General features: G+C 43.4%; 1 protein-coding gene across 1 annotated transcript; it reads right to left on the reverse strand.

Moving 5' to 3' along the window:
• Positions 1–513: 513 nt before the first annotated feature.
• FGF23 (fibroblast growth factor 23) lies at positions 514–4,045 on the reverse strand. Its single transcript, XM_030960894.1, has 3 exons — positions 3,817–4,045; positions 1,532–1,635; positions 514–951 (listed from the first exon to the last, which is right to left on the reverse strand). Exons 1-3 carry the CDS (start codon positions 4,043–4,045, stop codon positions 514–516), a joined length of 771 nt encoding a protein of 256 aa, XP_030816754.1.
• Positions 4,046–10,517: the final 6,472 nt, after the last annotated feature.

Below are 10,517 nucleotides of genomic sequence, written 5' to 3' on the forward strand. Positions count from 1 at the left end.
CCTGTCTCTGCAATTTCTGATGCAGAGCCCCTCCCCAGCTTCCTTGTAGCCCCTTCAGATATTGGATACATGACATGATAATTTTTACATAATAAAATAACACACCACCTGGCAATTTGTCTGCTGTGCTTGGACAGGATGTTGCTAGTAAGAGATTCCCTGGCTCTGCTGGAATCTTGGATGCTCCAGATCTCTACATCAGTTAACATAACATGTTTCCCATTTCATACAAGGGATTCCTTTTTTTGTTTGTTTTCATCATTGATGCAAACTTAAGGTGATTCAGACCCCGAAAGGTTTGGTTGTGTGATTGTTTTCAAAAATGGATCTTTCCAGTAGACCCCGAGCTGGAAAAATCTGACTTGTACTTACAGACAGCAGTTTACTGACAAAACAAGATTTGAAGCTAAGGAACTTTTCCAAATGTCTCCCAGGTTTCTAAGAGTCACTTTGGCATTCAGGCTGAGTGTGACAGACAGTTCCTTTTTCCCCTGGCGAGTGCAGGGGATGCGGTTATCTCGTGATATAGAAGCGGGGGCTTGGGTACCTCCTGGCCTCCATCATAGCGTGTGGATCATCAGGGTTCACCACGTCGTTCTGGTTGATCCTCATGGGCTCCCTGGGCATGTGGGGAAAGTCTGTGGGCTGCTGCTGCAGGGAGCCAAACACCGGGGTCTTCCTCTGCGGGACCAGGATCTGGTGAGGATCTACGGGATCAACGTCTGCGCTCCTGGTGTGTCTGTGGGGCTCGGGGGTGTTGAATCGGAACAGAGGGATCTCGTTCTTCCTGGACAAAAACTGGGAGTATGGTGGTGGATTCATACCAGGGGAGAAGGCTTGTTTAACTCTGCCCAAGCTCACCAAGAAGTGGTGTTTGGGGGATTGGTACACATCATACCCATTTTCCAGCGTCCTGTGGTTGAACACACAGTCCTCTTGGCTGAAGTAATGCTGAGGGGAAGAAATAGGACACTTGTGAGCAGAGGAGTCTGGTGAGCTGCAAACACTGCTTAAAGAGGGAAAGAAGGGTGAGATCTTGCAGCAGGTGTTTTTCTAATCTCCCAGGTCTGTGTCTGACCCAAATGCAGATCAGAGTTGCATGTCCATGCTTTCAGCAAAGGAATTTTAATGAAAAACCCTGTTTTCTTCCAGAGGGTCCCCACCCATGGCTCTGTGCTACAGATTGGTCCCTCACTGGATCTAATTTCTGCAATATGGAAAAGTAGGAGTTTTGCTGTTGTTGTTGGTTTTTTGGTTGGTTTTTTGGTTTTGTTGTTTTGGTGGGTTTTTTGTTTTTGTTTTTTTTTTTTTTTGTCCTCATTTACCCAGGCAGGATCTCAGATGATTTTTGTCAGCTCTCCAACTTAATACAATCAAAGGAGAGAGCAAAGTTTGACCTAAATGTCAGATCTTCTTTAACACTTCCCCCTCCACCTGCAGCTACCCAGGCTTGCCCTGGCTGGGGAAATGGACACCACAGCAGCAGAATGCACTGGCCATTCAGCCTCGAGGCTTAGGAAAGGTCACTCACCGAGCCAAATATGTTTCCTTTTGTGTCCATGCACAGGTAACGTCCACTCTTCACACCTGTGATTATGATTGAGCCAGCACCCTCAGACCTGATCATTAGGGCACCTGTTCAGAACAACAAAAACATCAAAGCCATTTCAACAATGCATTTACAGATCCACGGATGCTCTGGCTGGAAGTGACCTCTGGGAGTTCAAACCAACCTTCCACATGACCTGGGACTGTTGCCCACCCTAAATCAGGTTTGCTATGGCTTTGGAAAACTCCCAGGATGGAGGGCACCTCTCTGGGTGTCCTGTTCCAATGTGGCACTAACCTCCCAAAGACAACTTTTTTTGCCTCTGAAGTCCCAAATTGTGGTCTGAGGACGTTGCCCTCAGTTCTGCCATTGCCCACACCCAGGGGGAATTTGTCCCACTCATCTTTGTGACTGCCCTGTGGTATTTTTTCAGTGGTGCCCAGCAGTGGCATCAGTGGAATGGGCAGAAACAGATACTCAGGTGGAAGTTCCACCTGGACAGGAGGCAGAACTTCTGTGCAGTGACTGAGCTCTGAACAGATTGTCCAGAGAGGGTGTGGAGTCTCCTCAATGGGGATATTCCAGAACCATCTGGACACAATCCTGTGCCCTGTGCTCTGGGATGGCCCTGCTGGTGCCGGGAGGTGGGACCAGGTGACCCCCTGTGGTGCCTTCCAACCTCAACCAGTCTGTGATTCTGTCATTACATTGCCCTTAACATCCTTTTTGCTGGACTAAAACCACAACAGATCATGATCAAGGCCCACTGGAAACCCTGTGCCAGACCAACTCCACCTTCTACTCATCCAACATGACCTGGGGTTGCTGTAGTGCTCCAAGAGCAATGTCACTGTACCAGGTAAAATGGGAATAACAACTTTGCTTGATCTGCTCCTTGCATCTGACTCAGTGCCTGTTGCCTTGTCCCACCCAGGAGATCTGTGCATATCCAGGCCATGCCACCCTGGTGCAGAACTTGGCACTTCCCATTGTCTGGTGGCAGCAAATCAGTCACTCTGCCTCTTAATATCCCTTTTGTTGTCTGATTTCCATCTTTCCTGCTCCACCATTCCAATCCTGCTATGCTTTTTTCATGGCATACATGGGAAAATGTGATATTTTGCTGTCTGTTGTTCTCTAAAATCCCACACTGGTTCTTGACCAACATACCTAAAATGAGTTTCATAAAATCTTTTAATATGTAGGAAGAATAACAAGACAGTGCCAGCATTTCTGTGAGTGTTGCATTATCAATTCCTTAAAAAATAGCAGAATGTGATCCTTTTTCCTCATTAATTAAATTATAACTTTAAAAACCATCCTTATTTACTTATGTAAAAGCTTAATTACCTAGGCTTAGATTTTTAACGGAGTGTATAAAGTAGATGTAGTAATAATAGTAATAATAATAACAACCTGATTTTATGATGCATAGCTACTTGTGATTTGAATGCTGCTAAGAGAGAAGTATTTTTGAAATGCTGTAAAAGAACCCTTAAGTCTTAAACCCCTCCCACATTTGTCTACTAACTAAAGAGTTTGGACCAAGTATTTAGCAAAGGAAGAAGAATAAACTATTCTGTGTTGAAATAGAATAATAAAATATATAATTAAATAAACTCTGAAGACAAAATTTGAGAACCTTTTAGTTATACTGGGGTATAGTTTCTGCTCATGAAAGAACCTCATGAAAGAACCTTCTTCTCATGAACCCCAAAGGCTCAACACTTCTTTTATGCCAGTCTGGTGTTTCATAGTTTCCCCCTTTTTAACTGATCTTTGCATGCCTATGTTCTGTGTACACTGAAACTTAACTGTTAGTAGTTCTCAACCCTCCACCCCAAAATACAGATGTTATGGATGCCATCAGTTTTCCAGCCCTGCTCAGTATATTCCTTTGGTAGCACCATCAGTGGGAAGCAGCTATTTGGGAGATATCATTATAAGAGATTCCTCCAGAAACTGGGGGTAAAATCATGAAGTGGAGGATGATTCAGGTGGTTTTTCCTTGCAGAGTATTACAGGAACCATAGGAATTTAGTTGTCCTAGGCAAAGAATGAAATTCCCTATCCACTAGATTTCTTTGGAACGATTTTATTTGTTAAACAAAAGGGGAATTATTATGATGTGCATTTTCCATCCCGTGGCTGTGCTCCTCTGCCTACCTGCCTAATGAGAAGAGGGGATTTTCTATAGGTGGTGAGGAAGTAAAAAAATCTCCTTGTCCCTCCCCTGCTCCCATGGAGGTCTGTAGGAAGCCACTTACTGTAGATGGTTTGGTGAGGAGCGCCGTCGACGTAGCCATTAGCGTGAATTTGGAGGTGGAAGCTGCTCCTCTCTGTGTCGGTGTAGAGATGCATCAGGCGGTCTCCATTGCCCCAGCTGGGACTCAGCAGTGGAGAGGAGTTGGGAAAGGCAAGGGAAGCCTTCAGGCTGCAGAGTAGCAGGAGCAGGGAGCTGCAGGGAATGCCCTGGGGAATGGCTCGCCGCTCCATGGTGGGTCAGCGTCTGCTCCGCACCTCCCCTTGTGCCTGGAGTGTGAATCCTCAGACAGGATCCCTTCTTCTCTGCAGAGGCTTATAAAGGGCAGCAACATGACATCACACAGGAAAACCTTCTCCACATCCTTGATTTTTGGCAAAGCAACATTTTAAGTGTCCCGAAACCTCAAGGGAAGGATCTCTGGCTAAGGTGTGTGGGGGAAAAATGTAAGGTTTCTAAAGACAGCTCACGAAAGCTAATCATATGTTCAAATGTTATCTACAACCCTGTGACATCTGAAAGCTTCCCACGCCTCTACTGTTGGATCCAGGAAGGGCAATCCACTGCACTTGAACTGAAGGGAATGACCCTTCGGACCTGAATTATCTTTCTTTTTTGCCAGATGTGTTTATTCAGACTCTCACCTCCACTCACCGTTTCCAAGCTGCATTCTGATTTAGAGGAAACATCAAATACAGCTAAAATTTTGTTGCAAATGTACCAAAAGTTAGTGTTAAGTTGTCCTGAGCCTGATTCCCCCTTCATTATGGTCTAAGTTCCACACAAGCCTGTTGGGCTGATATTTGTGTCACTCCATTCAAGTGAAGGGAACTTGATATGAGCAGAGCCTACTTGAAATGAACTGTCCCTTTTCTTTCTCCTGTTTCCTTCTGAGTCACACAAATAATCTAAAGTTGGTCAAAACCAGCTGAAAATAATGTGTAAACCACTTAAAAGCTGGATGTTTGCTCCTGCATTGCACATCTGGCTGGCAGTTTGTAAAAAATGTTCCAAGATACAAGACCTACTTCTCAGGTGTCCTGCCAGTGTTGTGGGTCTTTACAAACAAATTTTCTGATTTAAAAAAAGATGGTTCCGTTTATTACATGAAAATGCTGTACTAATGGGACACTGTATATGGGTGAATCAATGATAGGAGTGACAGGTCCAAAACTGGACTGTGTTAAGTTTCCTTTCAAAATTTAATATAAACTTGACAAAAGTACCAAACAATAAATGAATATTTCCTTAATGAAACCTGAGGATTTTAACTGTAGAAGTGTTAGGTTCAGTTTCAGTCTCTAGCTGGACACAGCATGAAAAATTCTTTGTTTCATTAACAACCTGTAGAACTGTACCATCAGCATATAATGGATTGATAACATTAATGGATTGATGCAGCTGTAACCCACTGCACAAGTTGATCTGATTTTGATTTTTTTATTGTTTAAAATGAGTAAAACCCTGCCAAATTCTGCTGCCACACCTGTGTAAATCCAGAGAGTTGCATCAGAGTATATTTACCTGTGTAAATGACAGCACTTTTTAGCCAAAGTGTATAAGGGTCAGATCTTAACTGAGCAGGCTGACAAAGCTGGCTGCACTGAAAGACAGTCCAGGCCTCAGATATTTTACTGGTTGTATCATCTGAAACCTTTAAATGAAAAGGTAGCTTAGAAGGAAAGGAGAGTTAATTTTTCTTATATATATTTTTTTAAAGAAATATCTCCATTTACTGTTGAAATTGTCCACCCATATTTTTCACTTTGATCCTAGAACAAATGTTTGGGTTTTTTGGTTGGTTGGTTAGTTGGTTGTTCTGGTTTTTTTCTTTGCCCCCTTGATTAGATTCCTATGGAAATGTGGATATTGATACCTCAGTGGCAGAAGTGTCTCACAGAGGCACTGTACCCTCTTGGAATATTCTGTTATTCTTTTGTGACTGCAGTTTTTCTGGTTTGATGTTTCATATTCACCATGACATTTTGCTGTGTTTACCAGCATGTACTGATCTGATCTTTCTCCAGTGCCTTGGTGGCACAAAAAACATTCTCAGATGTTTGAAAAATTTATTCAGCCTCATTTAAGCACATGCCAGTTGTGAGCATCTGTTTATGTTTTTATAATAATCAGAGAAGCAAAGATTACTTTTACAAGGTTAAATTGTTTAGCATTTTCTAAAGTTTCCCACAATGTCAAGAAAACTCCAGACTTTATTAAGTTCTGTTTAATCTGCTGGGCTAAAGTGAATTTATTAAGTCCCTACTTGTGAGAATGATAATACAAATTCTGCTTTTTCATAGACTTTTTTGCTTTAAACCTATAAATACACACTACATGTGGTTTGTTGTGAGGTTTTGTTTTTTTTACAGTCCATGTCAGGCTGATCCATTTATTCCTTCTGTGGCTATTTCTCTTATCCTCTACCCATTCAGCTGTTGATGGGGTAGCCAAGTGTATGAAAGCTGCTTTACTCTTTCAGCCAAGTCTGTTATAATAGAAGTGATGACGACCTTTCTTGTCTTGCATGTTTTGCTGATCCATCAGCAATAACAATATTTCTGCAACTTTCACCACAGAAGCTGGTATAGATTTTTCAGATTTTTATATTGCTCTGTGGTGTTTGATGAATTGAGATGGCTTTTCTCAGTTCTCAGCTAAAAAATTGGTTATAATTAACAGAAATTGCTTGTTGTAGGGAGAAATAAAAGGAAAAAATCGGTCTGAATTTAAAGATCACAACCATTTCACATTGCCATATTTTCCACTTCCCACTGCAGGGGTGCTACACTGCCAGTGTCAGGTGCCACAGTGGTGCAGGATGCTCCTTAGATGTATCCAGGAAAAGGAGCTAGGAGACAGCCTGGAGGAGCTACCACCTATTGTCAATGTCAGGAGCCAAGGTAAAGTGAGGAAATCCTCACTCCAGAGCAAAAGATGAAAGGAAAATATGGATAAGACAGACCCCATTTTTCAGGATGAAATTTATCCAATGTAATCATTGAGCAACCTGGTCTAAAGGGAAAGTGTCCAGGCCCATAGCAGGGGGTTGAAACAAGATGATTTTTGTGGTCCCTTTCAACCCAAATCATTCTGTGATTCTGTGATTGATGCTCCAGCCCTTAGTGAGTCTCACTCCCCTCCCTCCCTGCCATGCCTTTGTCCCAGGCCTGCTCTTGCTGCCTGCTCCTTGTTCCAGAGGCAGCTCAGCTCAGGTTTAGCCAGGTATTCTGGGCACTGGGTGCCTCAGCTGGAACATGGGTAACACTCAGATCTCCCTGGTATCATCATTTAACTGCAAATGGTACACAGAAGGAACTGAGGGTCACAGGAGCTCTGCCTTTCCCCCATTTTGACTGCTTTGAGTTTCAGCTTTAGGTCATTTTGCAGTCCAAACTTACCACCTCAACTCTGTAAAATCCTCAGCAGCTAAATGTCATTCCTTGTGCTGCTTTCTTTTACTGCTTATCCGCTCAGTTCTAGAGATGACTCACAAGGCAAAGACAAGTTTTTTTTACAACAGATTGAAGTTATTAGAAGGGACTTGCAGTTATCTTTTGGAAGGGCTTTGTGGACCATCAGAAAAAAAAGTCTTCTACTCAGTCTAATGGATTTGCCTTCCAGGATTCTCCTGCGAGTGAAACTACACGTCCCTTCACAGTGCTGGAGTTCCTTTCATCACGTAGGAGCACCTGTAGCACTCTTGCCTAATAAAGCATATTGACTTATATGTAAACAGGTGGGTGGCTTGCCCTTTTGCAGCATTCTGTGCCATCTGAGTGCCTGTGCTGCTGCCTCAGGAAGCCTCTTGCTCTCTGCTGCTCAGCTCACACAGGAGTTTGGGTTGATAGATTTGAAACTACCTCTGCTCTTAATAATTTCCTTTGCACTGCATCTCTTCAAAAGAGGTCACGGAAATCAGGGGCCTGTCCCTCTGCCTCTGCTTCCTTAAAATCACTGTTACAAGTGTCTCTGAGATGATCACGCCCCCAGTGCTGGAAGCACAAGGGTGGAGTGCCTCTCCAGCAGTTATTCTAGGAATACTGACGCACTGAGCCGAGGGAATGTACCGTGGATGCTGTGTGTGTGTGTGTGTGTGTGTGAGCAGTTGCCTTTGCCACAGACTTCACCCAGTGTTGTTAAACACATCCTGAGTGACCTTATTTGGAGGCCCCATTCTTGTCACACTGCCCACGACTAAAGAAAACATCCTGGCCCAGCTCACCTACGTGAACAAGATGAGGTAAGCACAGCCCACTGGGTTCGGGACCGCAGCGTGTACCAGCAGTTTCTGCAGTGTGCCTGCTCTAAGGAACTGAAATGAAGGGCCTCATTCCTCCTCCAGCTGAAATCCTTGGCACAGGTCCCAGGCAAAGCAGAACCAGTCCCTAAAAGGTTTTGTTTTCTGAACAGAGAGTGTTTCCGTCATTTTAAGGGGTCTGAGTTTTCTTAGGTGTTGTGGGAGAGAGAATGGGTGCAATTTGTGGTTAGAGCTGCTGATACCCTCAATTTCAAAAACAATCATAGAATCACAGAATGGCCTGTTTGGAAGGGATCTTAAAGATAATTTCATTCCAGCCCTCTGCCATGGGCAGAGACACCTGCCACTATCCCAGGTTGCTCAGAGCACCGTCCAGCCTGGCCTTGGACACAGCCACAGCTTCTCTGGGCAACCTGTGCCAGGGTCTTGGCACCCTCACAGGGAACAATTTCTTCCTAATATCCCATATAACCCTCCACTTTTGTCAGCGTGAAGCCATTCCCCCTTGTCCTATCACTCCAGGCCCTTGTCAAGAGTCTCTCTCCACCTTTCCTGTCGGCTCTCCTCAGGTCTGGAAGGCTGAAAAATGTTCTGGTTTGGTGTTGAGCCTTGGAAGGCCTGAAGTTTGTTTAGATTCTGAAATCTGCCCTGTGCACACCCAGTCCTGCTGACCTGCCTGCCCAGGCAGTGTGAGAAATTGTCTCCTTTCTCCTGGTGTGGTTACTTCCAGGTGCAAAGGAATCCTGGGGACACAGATACACAGCCTCAACAAGAAAGTCACTTCAGCCATCCATCTCCTATTGTAATATGCTGCAAGGTGCCTAAAAGCAGGCTGGTGGTTTTATTTTGGGAAAACTCTTTGGTTTATGTAAAGTTTCCTATTTCCCAATATTGGGAAATAGGCTTGGACTAGGAAGATCTAGGAGCCCCTTCTGATCTAAGTATTTCTCGGATTCAACAACATCTGCCACTACATTTATTGACAGTTTCCAATAAACTAAATGGACATTTTCCCCTTGTTAGGCAGAAGACAAGGATCAATAATAAACTTTGTTGTAACCTAATTTTAAACTTACTCCAATCTCTTGGTTTCACATGTTTCACTCAGATCTGTCTCCTTTAAGAAGAGATAAAAAAGGCTTAGGTTAAAGAAATTAGGAATGGAAAATTAAAAGAGGGAGAGGGAATGCAGTGAAACAAGAAGACAAAATATGCAGACGTCATCATCAGCCAAGGGCACTTTTACTGTGGGACAGTAATAACACAGCACATGACTGATATGGGAAGAGCTGCCTCAGTGCAATTGCAGGTGTCGCTCTTTAGCTCTGGGACTTCTTTTTATGTGGGATCTCTTAGAAATGAAAACTTAATTGGAGAAATCTTTGCTCTCTGTAAGTTTTAAGGGCAAATTTTTTTAACACAAAAGCTTAAATGATAAATGAAGACAGTCATGACTGAACATTGTCCTTGTACTCAGGGTTTCTAATACAAGGAAAATAGAAAGATTCCCTAAGCCGCTGCAAAATCAGTCTATGATTCTGGAGTCCTTTAAAGAAACATGGAGATCAAAGTTTGTAAGGGGCAAGGCAAGACAAGTAACAGTGGCTTAATTTTTTCAGCTAAACTCTGTTAGCTCATCTTTGCTCAGAAGTTGGGTTCTGTTTTCTGAGATATTTCCATGACAGGGAGCACGTTGAGGAGAATTTATGAGACTGAACAGAAATCTGGCAAAAATATGTCTTGAACTCTGCCCCTGATTCAGGTTTTCCTTCACAAAATGTCTTTTCAGGTAGATGTGCAGCTACAATTTTTTTTTTCAGTGTAGACACAATAGCTCTTCATGTTGCTTTCTCAGCCTGCCACATTGCTGGTGAGGAGGAACTTGAGAGTCACATTGTGCAAAGGTTCATCAGCTGCTGGGACACTGATCCTGCACCTGGGCCCTTTTGATCTTTGGCCATTTTCACAGCTGTCACAAGCTGGTGCCAGGGCTGGTTGGGAAATGCATTCTCTTTCAAGTAAGTCAGACTGTTTTTGTCATCTTTATTGAAGTTCTGGACTCTCATCAACCTGCTCAGTTCTCCAAAAGCAGAGAGATTTCTTCGCTGACAATTCTTTCAAAACTTAAAAATGCAACTTAATACTTTTTTTTTTAATCTTCTTTATTATCCTTTCCATTATGACAAATGAACTTTCTTACATGCCAGAGGATGGTTAGCCCATCTGCCTACCCTGAACATGACTGTGTCTCTTTGACACTGGTGTCACTTCTTGACCTTTTGCTCCATTCCTCTCACAGTCTCCACTTCTGGTGGAAAAATGGAAATGAATTCAAGGTACCACCTTCATGACCAGCTGATGACCATCTCAGCATGAACTGAGGTTGTGCAGAATGCAAACATACATAAGAAATGGCATACACAAGAAATTCCAATCACCCAGGT

The sequence above is a fragment of the Camarhynchus parvulus genome, chromosome 1A (genome assembly GCF_901933205.1).
Source record: "Camarhynchus parvulus chromosome 1A, STF_HiC, whole genome shotgun sequence".
In the NCBI taxonomy this organism is placed as follows: domain Eukaryota; kingdom Metazoa; phylum Chordata; class Aves; order Passeriformes; family Thraupidae; genus Camarhynchus; species Camarhynchus parvulus.

Excerpts from the sequence above, each read along its gene's own strand:
- FGF23 (XM_030960894.1), bottom strand. The coding sequence starts at position 4,045 with ATGGAGCGGCGAGCCATTCCCCAGGGCATTCCCTGCAGCTCCCTGCTC. Across the intron at positions 1,636-3,816 it reads TCCTCACCAAACCATCTACA|GTGCCCTAATGATCAGGTCT; the intron begins GTAAGTGGCTTC and ends TGTTCTGAACAG. Across the intron at positions 952-1,531 it reads AAGGAAACATATTTGGCTCG|CATTACTTCAGCCAAGAGGA; the intron begins GTGAGTGACCTT and ends TCTTCCCCTCAG.